This window comes from Oncorhynchus keta, chromosome 35 (genome assembly GCF_023373465.1).
Source record: "Oncorhynchus keta strain PuntledgeMale-10-30-2019 chromosome 35, Oket_V2, whole genome shotgun sequence".
NCBI classification, from domain to species: domain Eukaryota; kingdom Metazoa; phylum Chordata; class Actinopteri; order Salmoniformes; family Salmonidae; genus Oncorhynchus; species Oncorhynchus keta.
Window position 1 is genome coordinate 49473456 of NC_068455.1, and position 20474 is coordinate 49493929.

The 20474-nt window shown below is 42.7% G+C and overlaps 1 protein-coding gene across 5 annotated transcripts in view; it reads left to right on the top strand.

Annotated features, from left to right (window-relative positions):
* LOC118368587 (echinoderm microtubule-associated protein-like 1) overlaps positions 1-20474 on the top strand; it is a 70389-nt gene that overhangs the window by 32521 nt on the left and 17394 nt on the right. The window contains exons 2-16 of one of the 5 annotated variants that reach the window (XM_035752809.2): positions 186-368; positions 4213-4345; positions 6148-6204; positions 7527-7658; positions 8641-8669; positions 10094-10120; positions 12428-12557; positions 15468-15617; positions 17872-17941; positions 18043-18153; positions 18300-18395; positions 18598-18732; positions 19060-19159; positions 19715-19866; positions 20262-20387. In XM_035752809.2, coding sequence (XP_035608702.1) covers positions 186-368; positions 4213-4345; positions 6148-6204; positions 7527-7658; positions 8641-8669; positions 10094-10120; positions 12428-12557; positions 15468-15617; positions 17872-17941; positions 18043-18153; positions 18300-18395; positions 18598-18732; positions 19060-19159; positions 19715-19866; positions 20262-20387 — 1631 coding nt within the window. The remainder of the gene's footprint in view (positions 1-185; positions 369-4212; positions 4346-6147; positions 6205-7526; positions 7659-8640; positions 8670-10093; positions 10121-12427; positions 12558-15467; positions 15618-17871; positions 17942-18042; positions 18154-18299; positions 18396-18597; positions 18733-19059; positions 19160-19714; positions 19867-20261; positions 20388-20474) is intronic. The other 4 variants (XM_035752810.2, XM_035752811.2, XM_035752812.2 and 1 more) reach the window with 4 other exon arrangements.

Consider the following 20474-nt stretch of genomic DNA (forward strand, 5'->3'; position numbering starts at 1 on the left):
TACTGCAAATTGTACATATTGCAACACTGTAGGTGTTCCACATCCATTGAGCATGTGAGATACCTGAGAGCTCAGGCGAAACCACCAGTTTATTTATGTGTGTTCAACCCATGCTATGTGTGCTCTCATCCATGCTAAATTTGTGTCCAACCCATATTAATTGTGTCTTTCTCTACCATCCCCAGATGACAGTGCGTCGGCAGCCAGCAGCATGGAGGTCATGGACCGCATTGCCTCCCTGGAGCAGCGTGTCCAGATGCAGGAGGACGAGATCCAGCTGCTCAAGTCAGCGCTGGCCGACGTGGTGCGCCGCCTCAACATCTCTGAGGAGCAAAACGTCATGATTAACAGGAGGGGACCCACTAAAGGTAACTGATGCGTCACACAAACAGGCACAGACAGATACACACACATGTACATATGTATGCACACACGCATGTGCACACATACAGGTATACACACATCCCAGGGAGGTTTCATTAACGTTTTGAGAAGGTTTCAATAAAACACAGCTGGCTTAGGTTAACTTTTGAAAAACTCCAAGCACAGATAGGACACATGGAAATTAATTTATCATGCAAACACATTTCTTTTTTTTTTGTGGCACAGCATCAGTGCGATCCAAACCTATGATCTTCTGTTCTCTGTCCATGGAATTATTCCACTGGCCAACAGGATGGAGCTAGGGTGACATTTTTTTTACTCAAACAAAGCTGTTCATTTTAGTGTATTCAATTAGTGGGTGTGGCCAACACACCTGAACACACTTAACAAGATAGACAATAGAGAGAGTTTTGTTGATGCTTTCTTTGTGTTCTATGTTTTTAAATAACATTTTTAGAATGTTCTTTAAACATTACTAATGTTTTCTTAATGTTCTGATAACATGACGTTAAGTAAACCCAGAGAAAACCTGCAGTACTGAACTTCCTACAGAAGAACATTCATACCTTCCCTGAACTATTTGAGAACATTCCCAATGTCAAACCAGTTGGAGAACGCTCATAGGATATTACCAATCATTTTTTAAACGTAACCATGTGTTAACTTTTAGGAAACGTTCTGTTAAAGTAATGAAATACCAAATAAAATGTGTTTTTTGTCAAGTTCCTTAAATGTGCTGAGAATGTTCCAAAGCTAAGCAACTATTCTGCACCAATTCCCAGAATGTTGTGGGAAGGTTGTATTCAAAATAACCACAAGACAACCACACTCTCACCAAGCTCTAAGAAACACGTTGTTCTCAGAACGTTATGTGCTGGCTGGGATAGGATCTCACACACCCACACACACGTGTAACCTTTTGGTTCCCTCCCATTCCCTCCCATTCTAGTCTCCTATTGTTTCTCCATCTATGGTATCTCACTGTTTACGCTACTTTCATCTTCCTGTCATCCTTTCCTGGACTCTATTGTTGTGGTATGTGTATGTACGGCTGTGGACCCAGCTTTGATGAAAAGGTCCCCATCGTCAGACAGCAATGGTGGAAAGCCAGGTAGGCTCTGTCCCTTCTAACATGGCCTGTCAGGTAGGCTCTGTCCCTTCTAACATGGCCTGTCAGGTAGGCTCTGTCCCTTCTAAAATGGCCTGCTTTGTGCAACTCTATTGAGCACTACTGTGTCTACTGTGTATTTTTAGTACGGTTTACATTTTAGGACATCCCTACTCCCTATGACAAAAGTCCATAGTCTCTATGACAAAAGGGAGTAGGGATGTCCTAAAATGTACATTGTGCACTAGTGTCTACTAAGCACTACTGTGTATACTGTCTGAGCACTAGCGTCCACTGAGTCTACTGACACTTAGCACATTGTCAATGAAGGACATTCTGATGTTGTTGCACTAGACTGCATGCCACTCAAGTTCCCTTAACTCAGAGTAGGTGAGAGGTGTTATGCTGTGGAAACACTTGCATGGTTTTTCCTTAATTCTCGCATCTCACATTATGTGTCTACAATTAATTCACATGCATACTTTGAGATGCTAGTTACTTAAGTCAATTTTGTCACACAATGCATATTTTGACTGTACCCTCAGTGAGATACAGGGTAAGTAATCGCTCCTCTGCTCTACACAGAGCCGACCCATGGCACTCAAACACAGTGGTTCGTTTGAAATACACAGTCCCCACTCACTCTCTCACTCTCTGACTGGTGCCCCTATTTGATCTAATTCTGCTGTATCACACACACACACACACACACACACACACACACACACACACACACACACACACACACACACACACACACACACACACACACACACACACACACACACACACACACACACACACACACACCAGCTGGCAAAGCAAGCATAACAAACCCCACCAGCTTCTCTGCAGTGATAAATATTTCAAAGCCACTGCAGTCCATACAAATTACAGGCCTTGCTACCCTTATCAGTGCTGTTAGCAATTATGCTGAGGAGGTAAAGTGGGCCCCTAATGGCATAAGAATGGAGCGCATGGAGTCACTCGAGGTGTGAGTGATGGTCTAGCAGTGTGACTACACATATTGAGGCATGTGTCTATTGAACTATTGTTTCAATGAATCTCAAATCAATGTTATACCAAATACAATAAAATTGTATTTGCCACATGCTTCGTAAAAACAACAGGTGTAGACAGTGAAATCCTTACTTAAGGGCCCTTCCCAACAATGCAGAGAGAAAAGAAAGACAAATAATATAAAAAGAATAACACAAGAGATAAAGGGTTCCAGTCTTGGTGCATCAACACCGCTTGAACAGTCTATGACCTGGCTGGCTGGAGTTGTAAAAAAATGTTTAGGGCCTTCCGCTGACACCACCTGGTATAGAGGTTCTGGATGGCTGGGAGCTCGGCCTCAGTGACGTACTGGGCTGTACGCACTACAATCTGTAGCAGCTTGCTGTCAGAGGCCAAGCAGTTGACATACCAAGCGGTGATGCAGCCCGTCAATATGGTCTCAATGGTGCAGCTATAGAACTTTTTGAGGATCCAAGGGCCCATGCCAAATCTTTTCTGCCTCCTGAGGGAGATGAGACATTGTCATGCCTTCTTCACGACTTTGTTGGTGTGTGTGGACCATGATAATTCCTCAGTGATGTGGACACCAAGGACCATGAAGCTCTCGACCTGCTCCACTACAACCCCGTTGATGTGGTTGGGGCCATGCTTGGCCCTCCATTTCCTTTAGTCAGCTCCTTTGTCTTGCTGACATTGAGGGAGAGATTGTTGTCCTGGCATCACACTCCCAGGTCACTGACCTCCTCCCTGTCTCATCGTCGTCGGTGATCAGGCCTACCACCGTCCAGTCGTCGGCAAACTTAATGATGGTGTTTGAGTCATGCGCGGCCACTGAGGCGAGGGTGAACAGGGAATACAGGAGGGGACTAAGCACACACCCCTGAGGAGCCCCCGTGTTGAGGGTTGGAGGGCACTATGGTGTTGAACGCTGAGCTGTAGTCAATGAACAGAATTATCACGTAGGTGTTCCTTTTGTCCAGATGGGATAGGGCAGTGTGGAGTGCAATAGAGATTGTGTCATCTGTGGATCTGTTGGCACGGTATGAGAATTGGAGTAGGTCCAGGGTGTTTGGGATGATGGTGTTGATATGAGTCATGGCCCGCCTTTCAAGGAATTTCATGGCTACAGATGTGCGATAGTCATTTAGACATGTTACCTTGGCATTCTTGGGCCCAGGGACAATGGTGGTTTGCTTGAAACATGTATTAGACTGGGTCAGGGAAAATCTATGTGGTCTCTTAAGTTCTAATCAAGAAACAAAAGCCTTCACACGGTATATGCAGCTCGAAGGGTAACAAACGCCATTGCAGCTGAAAAGTTGTATATGTGGGTGCAGTTGTGAATTCAACATTTCTGAAGGCGATGTTCAATACAGTTTGTTGAATGCTTCAGCTCAATCCCATGAATTTTCCATCAGTCTATTACTCATACACCTATTGTGGAGGGCAGTTTATTGATTTCCATATAGGGCTTCTGAAGAGTTTCAAAATGTTGGACACTTTTCCAAAGTTCCCAGGTTTTTCAGAAAACCCAGGATTTCAGAAAAACCCCGGAGCTTTGGGAAAGTTTCTAGCATTTTGCAACCCTATATCTGAATTTCAATAGCTGACCACTGTGAAAAGTGTAGTTTCTGCATGTTCCAGCTAGTTCAATGCGAAGCACCATTTACCCTGTGGTACTGTGTGTGTTTGTCTTACAGCCAGACCCATGATAGCTGCCCTGCCTCTAAGGCACACTGTCAGCAACGGCACTGTCCTGCCCAAGAAAAGCTGTGGCACGCTACCGTCCCCCACCAGCTCCAGGAAGGATGCTGCTGTACCAGCAACCAAAAGGTAAACACAGCTCAAATGCTCCCCATTTCCTTCCCTTATGAAAAATGTTTGCAGTCAGAGAGCAGTATAACTCCAGTACACTGCAGTATAAATACAGTATGCTCCAAATAGTGCGACCAAAATAACAGTTTTTTTAACGACAGTAATTTTGCAGTGTAACTGCAGTTTTGTAAGGGTTATGGTAGAGGCCTTAGGCCAAGAGTTTTCCTGACCATGTGACCTGACCAGCAGGGCCAGTTTATGAGATATCTTTCAACAGTATTTTTGTGGTAAAACCAACTCTGTTTTAGTTTTGGCTTTTTAAACCTAGAGGCTTTAAAAAACTGGAGCAGTAATGACTGTGTTTTCTATATTTGGGGTATTAATATTGTAGTATAGTCAGACTAAATTGTACCCTAAAAGCTCAATAAGTGCACACTATTTAAATACACATTTCTTCCTCAACTAAAAATGTATAAAACATATGAAATCATTGCACTGTTGGTGTGTTTATTTTATTAGTCCACACAAAGTCAACACATTATTTGATTCCTGAAAACAGGAATCTGTGTGTCTTTCACTGTATTACTACTATCTCCCTGTGGCCTGTCTGCCTGTGCTAATTTTCCCCTCGCATATGTGTACCCTCCTCTGAAGGGAGAGCCATTGACATGAATAATAAACACAGGTACAGTGCTGTCACAGGCATCCCCATTTACACCACAGTGGCATTCAGAGACGGCATTGATTTACTGATTGGGGCTGACTGGGACCAAGGGAGTGCAGGTAATAAATCACAACTGGCAAGGGAACAATAGGCACTCCTCCAATGATGTTCATGCCTGGAGTCTACTTATCATAATCCAGGACTCAGGAATGGATGGTATATGGATGAGACTATAGAGTAAATAGGTACGAAGGGGGGAGGGGGAGGATAGGAGGAAGGGATGGAGTTCCTAACATGGATGCAGTATAGGTGAACCATCTCCAGACTGAAGCAATAGATATAGAGTGATATGGAGCTGACCAGGCTAGACTCGGTAACACACTAAGGCACAGGGGAAATGTCAAAGGTCTGTTGTGTATTAATAGGACTAGAAGTGTAAATGGTTTGTCCATGCATGAAAGATAACAATGAATCCCTGGTCGTGTGCTCATAGAGGCCAAATTGATTCGGCCTCCTTCAGATCTTGACTTCTGAACTTTAAGTCTTTGCACAAAGGATAGCTCACCCACCCATACTTCCTAACTCTGTGTTATTTTAGGATGAGAAGGAAGGAAGTCTGCAGGAAGCAGAATTGTTTACATTGGAGACTATTATTTGTATTTGTGCTGTGTGCCGATGTTTCCACAAGAGATCCCTTCATACAGGTAGACACACGCATATACTCATATTTGATAATAGACATACGGTATGTATTCCTATTCATCACAACACCATTTTCACCATACCGCCATTCACGCCAGTTGATCTCTATCCCATTTATATGGCACTTTTGCAGTCTAACCACAGCTCTGTTCTGTAAAAGGTAATATCTATCAAACTGACAATTTGGTCCAAAACCAGACTTGAGACATCCTCTTTGAACAAACTGGTATTGGCAGTGTGTATCCACTAGCCACAATACTGGACTTGATTCAAATGGATGCAGATGTTATAGTCAACTACTGTATCTACACATCAATTATCTTTTTAAAAAATCACAGAGCGTGATACTGTAAATCACCAGTCTTTTTTGTCTTACCACCATTCACGGTCTCCTTTTCCACTTCCCTGTTTCCCTGTTTCCCTTCTCCGCCATGCATGCCCCCTGTCTGTCCAGTCTCTCCAGTCTGTCTGGCATACCCACCAGACTTATCTACATCACTTCTCCTTACAGGTGAGAGGGTGGCCAAACTGTGACACCATCACCATCCTCAAAGCTCATAATGTTACCTCAATGTTACCCATCTCTCATAGATCCATGAATCATTGAATTAACAGATCATTTCTATGAACAATGAATAACAACATTCATCACAAAAATATCTCTCTCCCTGGAAAACAGTGGCAATTGTTGTAGTTACTGAGTGGACTATCCTGGTTACATATTGACTAATGCATTGTTGGGTTTAGAGCTTGGAAGACGTGAAACTTTAAACTTAAATGAAATGAATGGATATCTCTCTCTTTCTCTCTCTCTGTCTTTTCTCTCTCTCTTTCTCTGTGTGTGTGGGGTGGGAATCAGATCAACTACAGAAGGTGCTGCTCCCATGCCAACCAAAGTTGGCAAAGAGACCAAAGGTTTCAATAAATCCCCCATGGCCTAATTAACTCCATTCCTGATCTAGGTATGCCTGCTGCCTAGCATACATCAACTAACAAAGGTCCCCTCACAAACACACACAAACAAACACACACACACACACACACACACACACACACACACACACACACACACACACACACACACACACACACACACACACACACACACACACACACACACACACACACACAAAGACACACATCCCAAACCCTGTTTCAGGGGGATAACATCAGCCACAAACGGGAGGATTGAATGGACTTTGGTCTAGCAGGCTGGATTAGAACCGTAGACATTCCAGCCAATAAACTGCTGATTGGGCCGTTCTTTTGTGAAGGCATTTTTAATGGCCCACTTTTTAACATGTTTCAACCATCTCTAATACCATCATAAATGTGGCCATGAATGAGTCACAGGGGAGAGAGAGGGAAAATGATCTCTCTGTCATGGATCAGTAATCTGGTTTCCTAGTATAGGGCCTTCTGTACTATGATATTCTGTACTTACAGTGTCATATGAGGACTTGTAGTAGATAGTGTTATTAATAGGTTGCTGGTATGATCTTTGCTTGATGTTACCCTTACACTCAAAATCAAGTTTGAAGTCTTTGATAGTTCCGGTGATAGATTATATTCATTATAAGGATTTGCAACTGAAGAATCTCTGAGGGGATACAGTTAAATAACAGCCTAGTTTAACACTATTCCCCGGACAGTTAAGGCTATGCTTCTTTCACCATTAGGTAATTGCATCATCCATTTTACTATCTCTCCCACAGAGAGATATATCTTGGGTATTTATTTCATGAGATCATGAAATTTCTTTTAAGCACCTTTATTTATTCAAAATACACCATTAGGTAGATTTATCATCCATTTGACCATCTATTCCTCCAGCACTGTGAGGAGAACCAACTCCAACGAAACAATGGGTACACTGACTCGTAAAGACAGCGGCGACTCCAAGAGCAACCGCATCCGCACCGGCTCTACCGGGAGCAACTCCAGCGGCAAGAGAGCCAGCGAAAGGTACAGCCAGCCTAATAACAATAGGCCACACTGTAGCAAAATGTTTTAAAACAGAAAACGAAAACAAGCCGTTCTTATTGGAAACCTACAGGTTAGAGTCAGTTCCATGGGTCCTTCTGTAGCTCAGTTGGTAGAGCATGGCGCTTGTAACGCCAGGGTAGTGGGTTCAATCCCCGGGACCACCCATACGTAGAATGTATGCACACATGACTGTAAGTCGCTTTGGATAAAAGCGTCTGCTAAATGGCATATATATAATGATTCACCAATTTACATACATTTACATTTAAGTCATTTAGCAGACGCTCTTATCCAGAGCGACTTACAAATTGGTGCATTCACCTTATGACATCCAGTGGAACAGCCACTTTACAATAGTGCATCTAAATCTTTTAAGGGGGGGGGGGGGGGGTGAGAAGGATTACTTTATCCTATCCTAGGTATTCCTTAAAGAGGTGGGGTTTCAGGTGTCTCCGGAAGGTGGTGATTGACTCCGCTGTCCTGGCGTCGTGAGGGAGTTTGTTCCACCATTGGGGAGCCAGAGCAGCGAACAGTTTTGACTGGGCTGAGCGGGAACTGTACTTCCTCAGTGGTAGGGAGGCGAGCAGGCCAGAGGTGGATGAACGCAGTGCCCTTGTTTGGGTGTAGGGCCTGATCAGAGCCTGGAGGTACTGAGGTGCCGTTCCCCTCACAGCTCCGTAGGCAAGCACCATGGTCTTGTAGCAGATGCGAGCTTCAACTGGAAGCCAGTGGAGAGAGCGGAGGAGCGGGGTGACGTGAGAGAACTTGGGAAGGTTGAACACCAGACGGGCTGCGGCGTTCTGGATGAGTTGTAGGGGTTTAATGGCACCCTACTGCACATGACCCTGGGATTAAGTAGTGTTTGTTTTCTTTCAAAATACTTTATCTGCACTTTATTAAACCTATCTGGCGCAATGCCTGGTTCAGTGTTGACAATTTTTTTTTTTTACTCACTCCGCAGCAAACTTAAGGAGCCCGTTTTCAATGCAGGTAAGAGTCAACTATATCAGTGATGCCATGCACTCAGTTGCTCCCTGTAAATTAGAGATTTAAAGATTTGAGAGACATACCGTCACATAACCCTTGAAAATGTCCTTGCTTTTGTTTTGCATGATCTACAGACATATGATAGATATGATAGATGTTATCAACTGACCATTTGAGCCATTGTTCGGTTAAATCGTTGGATTCATACACTTTGTCAGCATTGTTTGTCAGACGTGCAAAATAAATACAAGGTATGTTACAGGTTAAAGCCAGGCTAAAGCCAGGGCCTGTGTCCCAGCAGGCAAAACTGGTTGCAATGATGTCTTTGTCACATCATTTTTGGTTATAATGATGTGGTAATGAAATCATTTAAACCACTTTTGCCCACTTGGTCAATTCCTAGCTCACGGAGTACCACTCAAGGATGTTCCGTGATGTGCTGTGATGTATAGTGGTGACATTTGTCTTGTAACGTATTGAAAATGTTCATCCTTCAACCAATAATCATCCCTCCATAACCACTTCCATCCTCCCATAAGTTCTTATGAAGTATTTCAACCTCCATTGTCATCTATGATTTCCTTTTTCCTTTCCATAACAGGAGTCATGCACATGTGATATTTATTTATTTTACTGTATGAGTGTGTATACTGCAGTAGTAACAATAAACACCACGAGATAAGATTAATTGTGATGAGAAAGAAGCGTCTCCAGAATGGTATTGATCGCTGGGCAAATTAGACTGCTGTAACCCATTAGGCTGATTTACCTGGTTTAATTCTCCCTGATAGATCATCACCCCTCTGAACCTTACTTTGGCTCGGGGTTACTTTGGCTTGAATGCTGATAAGCAGAGAAAATGTACTGGAACCACGATTAATGTAGTCTTGTTGAAGATTTAAATGAATTATTGTCCTATAATAACCTGATCAAACCAGCATAGTCCCAGGATAGTGTCATGAACGTTCAACTCTAAAGAGAAGTCATTCAGTCAATGTAAATAACTGATTAGACATAACAGCAATTGAGATGATACCTAAATAGTACTCCCAAAGAATATGTGAAATTGTTTACTGTTTTTTAGAATCTCTCTATAGCCCATCATAAGCTGATCTTCCAATAATCCTTAAAGAAACAAACAAGGGACACAAACAGTACATGCTTAGCCTATGGGAAATCATTAGCTGCTCCTGTTCAGACTGGTAGATCAGATTGATAGCTAGATCGATACATAGATAGATACAGAAATTACCTTAAGCACAATAGCCTAAGTGTTGCCAAGAAGAGACTGAGACATGGTGCTGGCATAAAACGGAGGTGACACAAAAAATGTAATGGAAAAAATTACAATGATGAGTAAGTCCAGGTCAGGAACCAATGCAAAACCTCACCTGGTCCTTCTGTCCCCTTCTCTGTGAAATCACTAGGGATGCGACGAGTGACACACTGCAAAGGTAGGCCTTGGTCCTCAAGCCCCCTTACCTTAGCAGCTCTCTGGACATTGTGTTCTCCTAAGGCCTTAGAAGAAAGCGTTAAAATACACATAAATTAGCCATATGTGGCATGGAGGGGTTTTTCCCGACAGACTATCCCACCATCATGGGAATTGCGCCCAAGGATATTGTCTGGTGCCTAAAATCTCACCATGCCGCAATGTGGCATAGTCGGCCAGATATTACATTGCACATATCTGCTGCTATTAGAGTTAGACTACCAGCTATTGTTCTTTTCTCATGCGAGAATGTATAATAAAGGCTACTGACTCTTGCTTTTGCCTTAGTGATTCATAGGCCCAATTCACAGAGAGCTGCCCCATGGTAGGGGTAGGGTTGGGTTGACAGTGAGTGTGATAGTAGCCCTTCCCAATATGTCAGCCAACAGTGGACTAATAAACACTCTCTAACACACTGAGAGTTTGAACTGTGTGTGGTTGATTACAGTGCTGCTGTTACACTAGCTGTCAAACGTATTGTGGAATTGCCACTTTCTAGATGTGTTTGCTCACAGCCATGCAGCGCTCTTTTGTCCTTGTCACCATAGAAACCCCACCAAATATTTCCTGCAGTGCACACTGATCTTCTAAGAGACCCTTTTCAGAGCACAACGAGCCAATTTTATTGTGCTTGTATAATGTATCTTCAAAAGGGCTGTTTGCATTACCAGCCGAAGTCTTTACTTTATAGCTTTTGAAATCTTTAGCCATCTCTTGCATGGCTTTCAGTATGGGTTTTTGATACACAGCTTGCGGGTCATTTCCATAAGCTTGGCTAAAGAAAGATGATTTGAGAAAGAGACATGTTTGGAAGCAGAGTGTTGTGAAACTCATGGTCCTTTAGCCAGGCTGTCATCTTTCACAGTGGAAAAATACATTTTTAAAAAGAAAAGAAATGGCAGGTCCATGGTAAATGCTGGGTCAAGTGAAGTGAACATATTTAAATAATTCATGTAATTCACCTTGATGCCAGCAAAAGTATACCAAAAGAGTCACTTCATTATGTCAGATTTATCATAGACAATAGTTATATGTTGAGCTACTGATGCACTCTTTTTGTAAAAGTCTCAAACTTGACTTAACGAGTGAGAGCCCCAGTAATTTAGCCCACCTGCGGTTGTTACCCAGTAGATACTGAAACGTGTCTTGTACCAGTCCCGTGTTTTGTGGTCGTCCATTGTAGCATAGCAGCCAGTTGTCGATCACATCTAACTTGGATATATTCTACCAACCCCTCCTACCCATTCCTTCTGGCCCCTCTCCAATTCTACCACCTCACCTACCTAGTAACCGTGCAGATATATCTGGCCCATCCGTCAAAAAGGACCGGAACTGCTGAGGCGCCCAAATCCACCGCAGCAGCCGTATCTGGCCCCTTCTCCGCTCCCCCCACTGCGCCTGACTCCAAGAGCGCATCTGACAAGTCTGTCAGGTCCAATGGAGTCAGGAAGACCCCAACGTTTGCGCTCCCCCTGAGAAAGTCAGTCAGCCAGTCGTCCTACACCCCCTACTCCCCCTTAGACAAGCCAAGCTATAGGAGCCCCATCAAGTCCCCCAGCCAGTACTTCCAAATCTGTTACTAAGCTAGGCCTATACCAGCATTTGGAATTAGGTTGAAAGAGGTTCTGTGGTAACTGTGGATGTAAAAATGGACTTCAAAAACCATTCCTCTCATGACTGTCATATTTCAGTTTATTTGTTGTGTGTTTTTTTCCATATTTCTTGTGGTTTTTGGTCACACATTGACAAGGATTTGACTCTTATTTGTGTGTCCTCTGGTTGGTTTGTTCAGATTTTGTTTTTCATTCCCCTGCTGTGGCACCATAAGCCTATGTTTTTGCTTGCGTTGTTTTCTTTTGTTTACTTGTGTGTTGTACTGTACATTAAACAAATGCTATAATGCTACATAACAATGCAAACTGCCTGCTTTTCATTTTGCACCATTCATTGTTATTGTCTGAATGTATTTGAAATTACTAATAAAAGGGAATCAAAAGCCCATCCATCTCTGTGTTTGCTAATCTATACTTTTCCTTACTAAATTAATTCACTCCTTTGCAACAAAAAAAAGTGTTGTACATCAACATCTCATAACCATAACTGTTGATACTTTCTTTCTCTTTGCATCTTCCTCTCAAGCATTAGTCTCGGAACCACACTTTCATTTTCACTCCTCTCATACACTGTTCTCACCATCACAAACACTCCTTCCTTGTTACCAATGAGTCATGACAAATTGTCCACTGAAAATGTCTGTTGCTTTTTTTAGAGGAAGGGTATGTGAAAATGTATTTGAAGGGACGACCCATCACCATGTACATGCCCAAAGACCTTGTGGAGACCTACTGCCTGGAAGCCAAATCGGACCTGCCAAACATAAAGCTCAAATTGGACTGGGTGTATCCTTTTTTCACTGTTGTAGGTTCAGTACTTTTCAGACAGTTAGGTGTATATTTCAATAGATAAGAAACTGTTTGTTTACGTGGCATTACAACATTTGAGTTATGCATGAAAGTCCATGCTTTCAGGAGAGAGATGTATTATGACTCGCAAGCTGTATCCCCCTATGTATTGTGAGGTTACACATTTGCCAAAGTTATATTCATATTGTATTCTATTGCACAGGTGTGAAAGTCACATCTGGATGTTCCAATAAATCTTTTTCCCTAATCAATAAAATGGAATCAATCAAATGTATTTATAAAGCCCTTCTTACATAAGCAGATGTCCCCAGGTGCTTATACAGAAACCCAGCCTAAAACTAAACAGCAAGCAATGCCGATGTAGAAGCACGGTGGCTAGGAAAAACTCTCTAGAAAGGCAGGAACCTAGGAAGAAACCTAGCGAGAAACCAGGCTATGGGTGGCCAGGCTATGGGTGGCCAAATCTCTTCTGGCTGTGCCGGGTGGAGATTATAAGAGTACATGGCCATTAAGACCAAATCTTTCATCAAGATGTTCAAACGTTCATAGATGACCAGCAGGGTAAAACAATAATCACAGTAGTTGTAGAGGGTGCAACAAGTTTCAGCGGGTGCGGAAAAGAGGGAGAGAGAGAGAGAGAAAGAGAGAGAGAGAGAGAGAGAGAGAGAGAGAGAGAGAGAGAGAGAGAGAGAGAGAGAGAGAGAGAGAGAGAGAGAGAGAGAGGGTCCAAAACAGCAAGTCCGGGACAAGGTAGCACATCTAGTGAACAGGCCAGGGTTCCATAGCCGCAAGCAGAAAAGTTGAAACTGGAGCAGCAGCACGACAAGGTAGCACGTCCAGTAAACAGGTCAGGGTTTCATAGCCACGGGCAAAACAACAGAAACTGGATCAGCAACACGACCAGGTGGACTGGGGATGGGGATAGACAGGTACTGCTGAGGAATGGTCCTAGGGCTCCGGTCCTCCGGGAGGGGAGAGAGGGAGAGAGAGATGGGAGAATTAGAGGGTGTATATTTAAGTTCACACAGGCCACAGATAAGACAGGAGAATTAAACCAGATAGGACAGACTGACCCTAGCCCTCCGGCACATAGACTATTGCAGAATAGATTCTGGAGGCTGAGACCGGGGGGGGGACACTGTGGCCCCATCCGACGATACCCACAGACAGTGCCAATCAAGTGGGATATAACCCCACCTACTACAGCCCCCACCCCACTAGAGGGATATCATCAGATCACCAACTTATTACCCTGAGACAAGGCTGATAGCCCACAGTGGTCTTCTACACCGCACATAAGTGACTCAACCCACTATAGTCAAGTATAGCGAAAAAAGCCTGGCACAAAGTGATACAGACCTCCTAGTTGTACAGTCGTCTCAAATAAAACTGTGAAGGACCTTGGCGTTACTCTGGACCCTGATCTCTCTTTTGACGAACATATTAAGTATATTTCAAGGGCAGCTTTCTTCCATCTTTGAAACCTTGTAAAAATCAGAAACTTTTTGTCCAAAAATTATCCAGAAAAATTAATCAATGCTTTTGTCACTTCTAGGTTAGACTACTTGGCTACCTGAAAAAACTACTAAATAAATTTCAGTTAGGGGTGGCAGCGTAGCCTAGTGGTTAGAGCGTTGGACTAGTAACCGGAAGGTTGCGAGTTCAAACCCCCGAGCTGACAAGGTACAAATCTGTCTTTCTGCCCCTGAACAGGCAGTGTTCCCAGGCCGTCATTGAACATAAGAATATGTTCTTAACTGACTTGCCTGGTTAAATAAAGATAAAAAAATAAATAAAAAGTGCTAAATACGGCTGCTAGAATCTTGACTAGAATCCAAAAATGTGATCATTTTTAACCATTTTAACCTGTACCTGCTACCCACGGGAGAGACGGTCTACTTCATTGCATCCAGTGCAAGCCTCTCAACACCGGCTTTCTGTTAACCTTTTTGGGATAGGGGGCAGCATTTTCACTTTTGGATGAATAGCGTGCCCAGAGTGAACTGCCTCCTACTCTGTCCCAGATGCTAATATATGCATATTATTATTAGTATTGGATAGAAAACACTCTGAAGTTTCTAAAACTGTTTGAATGATGTCTGTATAAATGATTTATACCTTGGACTTGCTTCTTTTATTGGCACTCCAATATGTCCCATAAACATCACAATTGGTCCTTTTGTTTCGATTCATTCCGTCCATATATATCCAAAATGTCAATTTATTTGGCACGTTTGATCCATAAAAAAACAGCTTTCAGTTTGCGCAACGTCACTACAAAATATTTCAAAGGTTACCTGTAAACTTTGACAAAACATTTCAAACTACTTTTGTAATACAACTTTAGGTATTTTTAAACGTTAATAATCGTTCAAATTGAAGACGGGTCTATCTGTGTTCAAAACAGGAAGACAACAAACTAACCCTACTTTTCAAGTCTTGCGCAACTCTCAACAGTGTTACCCAGTTCCTAGATGGCCGTACTTAATCATTGCACAAAGGAATAACCTCAACCAAATTCCAAAGACTGGTGACATCCAGTGGAAGCTGTAGGAACTGCAAACAAGTGCGTAAGAAATACAGTTTCCCAATGAGACCTCACTGAACAGACAGAGAAAAAAATTCTGAATGGTTAGTCCTCTGGGTTTGCCTGCAACATAAGTTCTGTTATACTCACAGAAATGATTCAAACAGTTTTAGAAACTTCAGTATTTTCTATTAATAATATGCATATCTTATATTCTTGGTATGAGAAGCAGGAAGTTGAAATTGGGCACGCTATTTATCCAAAAGTGGAAATGCTGCCCCCTATACCTTAAGAAGTTAATATGTAGGCTAACATTGATGTCCTATTGAAGTTATGTGGATCTTGACCAAGATGCCCAGTTATGGGTACAGAGGACGTGACTGTCGCTCTAACCTGTACCTGCTACCCACGGGAGAGACGGTCTACTTCATTGCATCTGTTGTGGTGCTGTACAACGTGGACGAGCAGCTCCAGAGACACTACACCGGGCACACTGATGACATCAAGTGGTGAGAAGAAACAGAATGTGACAACACTTTATTTCTCCTGTACTGTACAACCTTTGTCTATGAAAGAATTTTGACCTGAGCTGTACGTGTGATGCTGTCCTAATATGTACACTGTACTTGTAAAGGCGTCTGTGTGTAGCTGGTGAGATGATTCAGGTGCAGGACAGCAGATATGAGTAATAAAATACTTTACTCAAGAATTCAAACATAACAAGTAATATACATGGCCACACAATGCGGACCTCAATACAACAAACAATCACTCACAAATACAACATGTAGAACAAGGGGTTAAATAATAAACAAGTAATTGATTAAGTGAAGCCAGGTGTGATAAGACAAAGGCAGAACAAATGGAAAATGAAAAGTGGATCTGCGGTGGCAAGAAAGCCGGTGACGTCGACTGCCAAACGTCGCCCGAACAAGGAGATGGACCGACTTTTTTATTTATTTATTTTTATTTCACCTTTATTTAACCAGGTAGGCTAGTTGAGAACAAGTTCTCATTTGCAACTGCGACCTGGCCAAGATAAAGCATAGCAGTGTGAACAGACAACACAGAGTTACACATGGAGTAAACAATTAACAAGTCGATAACACAGTAGAAAAAAAAGAGAGTCTATATATATTGTGTGCAAAAGGCATGAGGAGGTAGGTGAATAATTACACTTTTGCAGATTAACACTGTAGTGATAAATGATCAGCTGGTCATGTACAGGTAGAGATATTGGTGTGCAAAAGAGCAGAAAAGTAAATAAATAAAAACAGTATGGGGATGAGGTAGGTAAAAATGGGTGGGCTATTTACCGATTGACTATGTACAGCTGCAGCGATTGGTTAGCTGCTCAGATAGCAGATATTTGAAGTTGGTGAGGGAGATAAAAGTCTCCAACTTCAGCGATTTTTGCAATTCGTTCCAGTCACAGGCAGCAGAGAACTGGAACGAAAGGCGGCCAAATGAGGTGTTGGCTTTAGGGATGATCAGAGAGATACCCCTGCTGGAGCGCGTGCTACGGGTGGGTGTTGCCATCGTGAGCAGTGAATTGAGATAAGGCGGAGCTTTACCTAGCATGGACTTGTAGATGACCTAGAGCCAGTGGGTCTGGCGACGAATATGTAGCGAGGGCCAGCCGACTAGAGCATACAGGTCGCAGTGGTGGGTGGTATAAGGTGCTTTAGCGACCAAACGGATGGCACTGTGATAAACTGCATCCAGTTTGCTGAGTAGAGTGTTGGAAGCTATTTTGTAGATGACATCGCCGATGTCTTTGACTTTGGCGGAAGTCGTGACAGTACTCATCAAACACTGCCCTAATTCACCTAGCTACAGTATAAATCATTTTCACCATCATCCATGTATTTTCAGACCAACAGTACAGTCGAGTAATTTATTAAGCAAATATTTTTTTTTAAATCTACAGTATGTTTCTGGCATCCAAAGTTGGAAGGGCTTTGCAACCCACCTTGTTGCACAACTGTGTCACACTACCTTTGATATAAAATCCTCGCTATTTCAGTACAGACAGAGCTACCGTGACACCACTGCTTTAATCAGTTTTCTCGTACAGTCCCATGGAATAACCCCTTCACCATTAGGCAGGCTAGGGTAAGCAGGTGGCTGGTTTGCAGCTGCTTTGTCCTCAGTGATAGCGTTGGCCAGGTAATTATCTCAGACAGAAAAGGGTGGTCCATAATATAATAAGCTGAAACTCGAGGGGTCGCCCTGGGGTCATGCTCATTATGAATAATTAGAGTTGAGTCAAGCCTGGGCATAGAAAAATGTTAGCTGCTTTTTCACTGTCGTACAGATAATCTTGACTTTCACTTATTTCTGTAAGGCATAGTGCCCTTCTGTTGTGCCCTTCTATCGGAAGCTGATAGTCTTGTCAACATTAGTAAGAATCAATCACACATGACTTAGGCTACTGTAACTGAATCCCATAAGCTTCAGTCTGACAGACTAGAACAACATCTATGATATATATGATACGTGCTTCAACACCTGCATTGCTTGCTGTTTGGGGTTTTAGGCTGGGTCTCTGTACAGCACTTTGAGATATCAGCTGATGTACGAAGGGCTATATAAATACATTTTATTTTATTTGATATATTAGCAACTCATAGTTTCAGACTACACAAAACACTTCTCTTTGATATGCTTTGAGGTCTCTGTGGTTTTTAATCATTGTTCAAATCGACCTTCAGATGTTCAAAGTGTTTGCCGTCTCTCTGTTCCTCTGTTTGTGTTCTATAGTCTGGCTGTCCATCCTGATAAAATCACCATAGCAACGGGACAGGTGGCAGGCACCTCTTCTGAAGGCAAAGTAAGTGACCTCTCACCCTCAAATAACTTTGAACCTATGAACAGTTCACTTATTTAATAATAAGAAATAATGTGTGTGTGTACGTGTGTGTGTACTGACAGCAGTTGGCTCCTCATGTGCGGGTTTGGGACTCTGTGAGCCTCAACACCCTCCACATTCTGGGGACAGGTTTCTTTGACCGCGCCCTGGTTTGTCTTGCCTTCTCCAAGTCGGTAAGCAATGGATCTTGGCAACAAAAAAAACTGAATACATATCATATCTCATATGTGAACCAGATTTTGAGTTTGCCTTTACTGGTCAGAAAAGCTTTGCTAAATAACTGAGGACAGGGCTGATCCATCTCTGTTGGTCTGTCTAGAATGGAGGCAACACGCTGTGTGTAGTAGACGACTCCAATGACCATGTGCTCTCTGTGTGGGACTGGCAGAGAGAGGAAAGACTAGCTGATGTCAAGGTGAGTGTCTATGTGTCCGACTGGGGTTTGAACCTGTGCGCATCAAGACTTTGTTAGCCCTCTAAACTGAAGCCTAGGCATTAGCTCGGGGTTCAACACAAGTCTTCAGGTCTCAGGAAAGCTTACCTGGCTTTGGAGTTGCTCTATTGATCCTCATAAACGTTTGACAAGTGTAACGATAATTTTTTCTGTCCCATTACAGTGTTCCAACGAGGCAGTGTTCGCTGCCGACTTCCACCCCACTGACACCAACATTATAGTCACGAGTGGGAAGTCACACCTCTACTTCTGGACACTGGAGAGGGGTACCCTTACCAAGAAGCAAGGCTTGTTTGAGGTATGACATGAGATTTCTCATTTATACTGCCTCATGTTCACTTGCTTGATTATTTGAGTTTTAGAGGAAATGTATTTGCCAAAATCAATATAATTTATGTCATTTTGCAGAAAGTTTTATCTAAATTCAATGTCGAGGCTGTGTTGCTTTTGCTCTTTAGTTCTTCACCCAATGTTAGAGTATGTCATATTTTCAGGTTTTCAGTAGTTAGTTTCTCTGTAGTGTTTATTGAAGCTTGCACGTCTGTCTCTGTCTGTTTTCTGACAATACAACTCTGTTTTATCTCTGCCCCCCAAGTAAATAAAGCCATATTTATGTTCCTTGCAGAAACAAGAAAAGCCCAAGTTTGTCTTGTGTGTGACTTTTTCAGAAAATGGAGACACCATAACTGGGGACTCAAGTGGAAATATACTGGTGTGGGGAAAAGGTAAAACTGTCATTCGATAGAATGAACCATCAAACTCAAAAGGGTTCTACCTGGAACCAAAAAGGCTTCTTCAAAGGGTTATCCTATGGGGACAGCCAAAGAACCCCTTTTTAGGTTCCTTTTCTAAGAATGCAGGTCCCTGTCCAGTTGTGTTTATTACATTTACATTTTAGTCATTTAGCAGACACTCTTATCCAAATAGACTTACAGGAGCAATTGGTGTTAAGTGCCTTGCTCAAGGGGGAACATTGACAGAATTTAAAAATATATTTTTAAAAAGGGCACATAGACAGATTTTTCAGCTAGTTGGCTTGGTCCTTCAAACTAGCGACCTTTCAGTTACTGGCCCATTGTTTTTCCCCTTTTTTGCTCATCAAAAGACTCTTTATTATGAGAGAGTTGTCAGGTGGCTGGGGTCAGAATATGGTCATGCCTAGGATAGAACAACAAGGCCTGTCTTGTGAGTGAACCGCTCCTGACCATGTGTTATAGAACAAACAGCTAGCTATCTTCTGCCTTCTCCAATGGTGTTTTGTCTTTCTCTCTGTTTTACAGGCACTAATCGAATTAGCCACGCAATTCAGGGTGCACACGAGGGGAGCATCTTTGCACTGTGTATGTTGAGGAACAGCACACTGGTGTCAGGGGGAAAAGATCGGAAACTCCTCTCTTGGGATGGGAGCTACCAGCAGATCCAATCGGTTGAGGTGAGACACATGCGGAATCGTGTACATACACCCCAAAAAGTAGTCCCATGATTTTGGCCATTTCTATAGTACACTTTTTATTAATGCATCTACAGTATAAGTGCTTAGAAAGAAGACTGATTCTGCATACTGCAACCCTGGCAAAAGATGATGCTAGCTTTCTCAGAAATATGGGGTTTTTGGTTAATGCATATACACAGTAAGTATTTATGTAAACAGTAGTACCAATTATTTGTACAAGGAAAACAATGTTCTCTTTTACAATTTCTCTTCTCCGTAACCCCCACCCAGCCATCTGTAAAAATCAAACATGGGATAAAATAAAGAAAACAACCCTCACCTTTACGGTGGGAGGAAGCTTACCACAATAATATTTATTTTCCCACCTTTCCCAGGTTCCTGAGTTATTTGGCCCCGTCCGCACTGTTGCCGAGGGCAAAATGGAGAGTGTGCTTATTGGGACCACCAGGAACTATGTTCTACAAGGCAGTTTATATGGCGAATTTACCCCCATCACACAAGTGGGTAAAATCAAAGCCATATATATATATATATATGGCTGCTGGTATAATTATCTGACATTCTAGTTCATGCAGACCTAGGGTGAT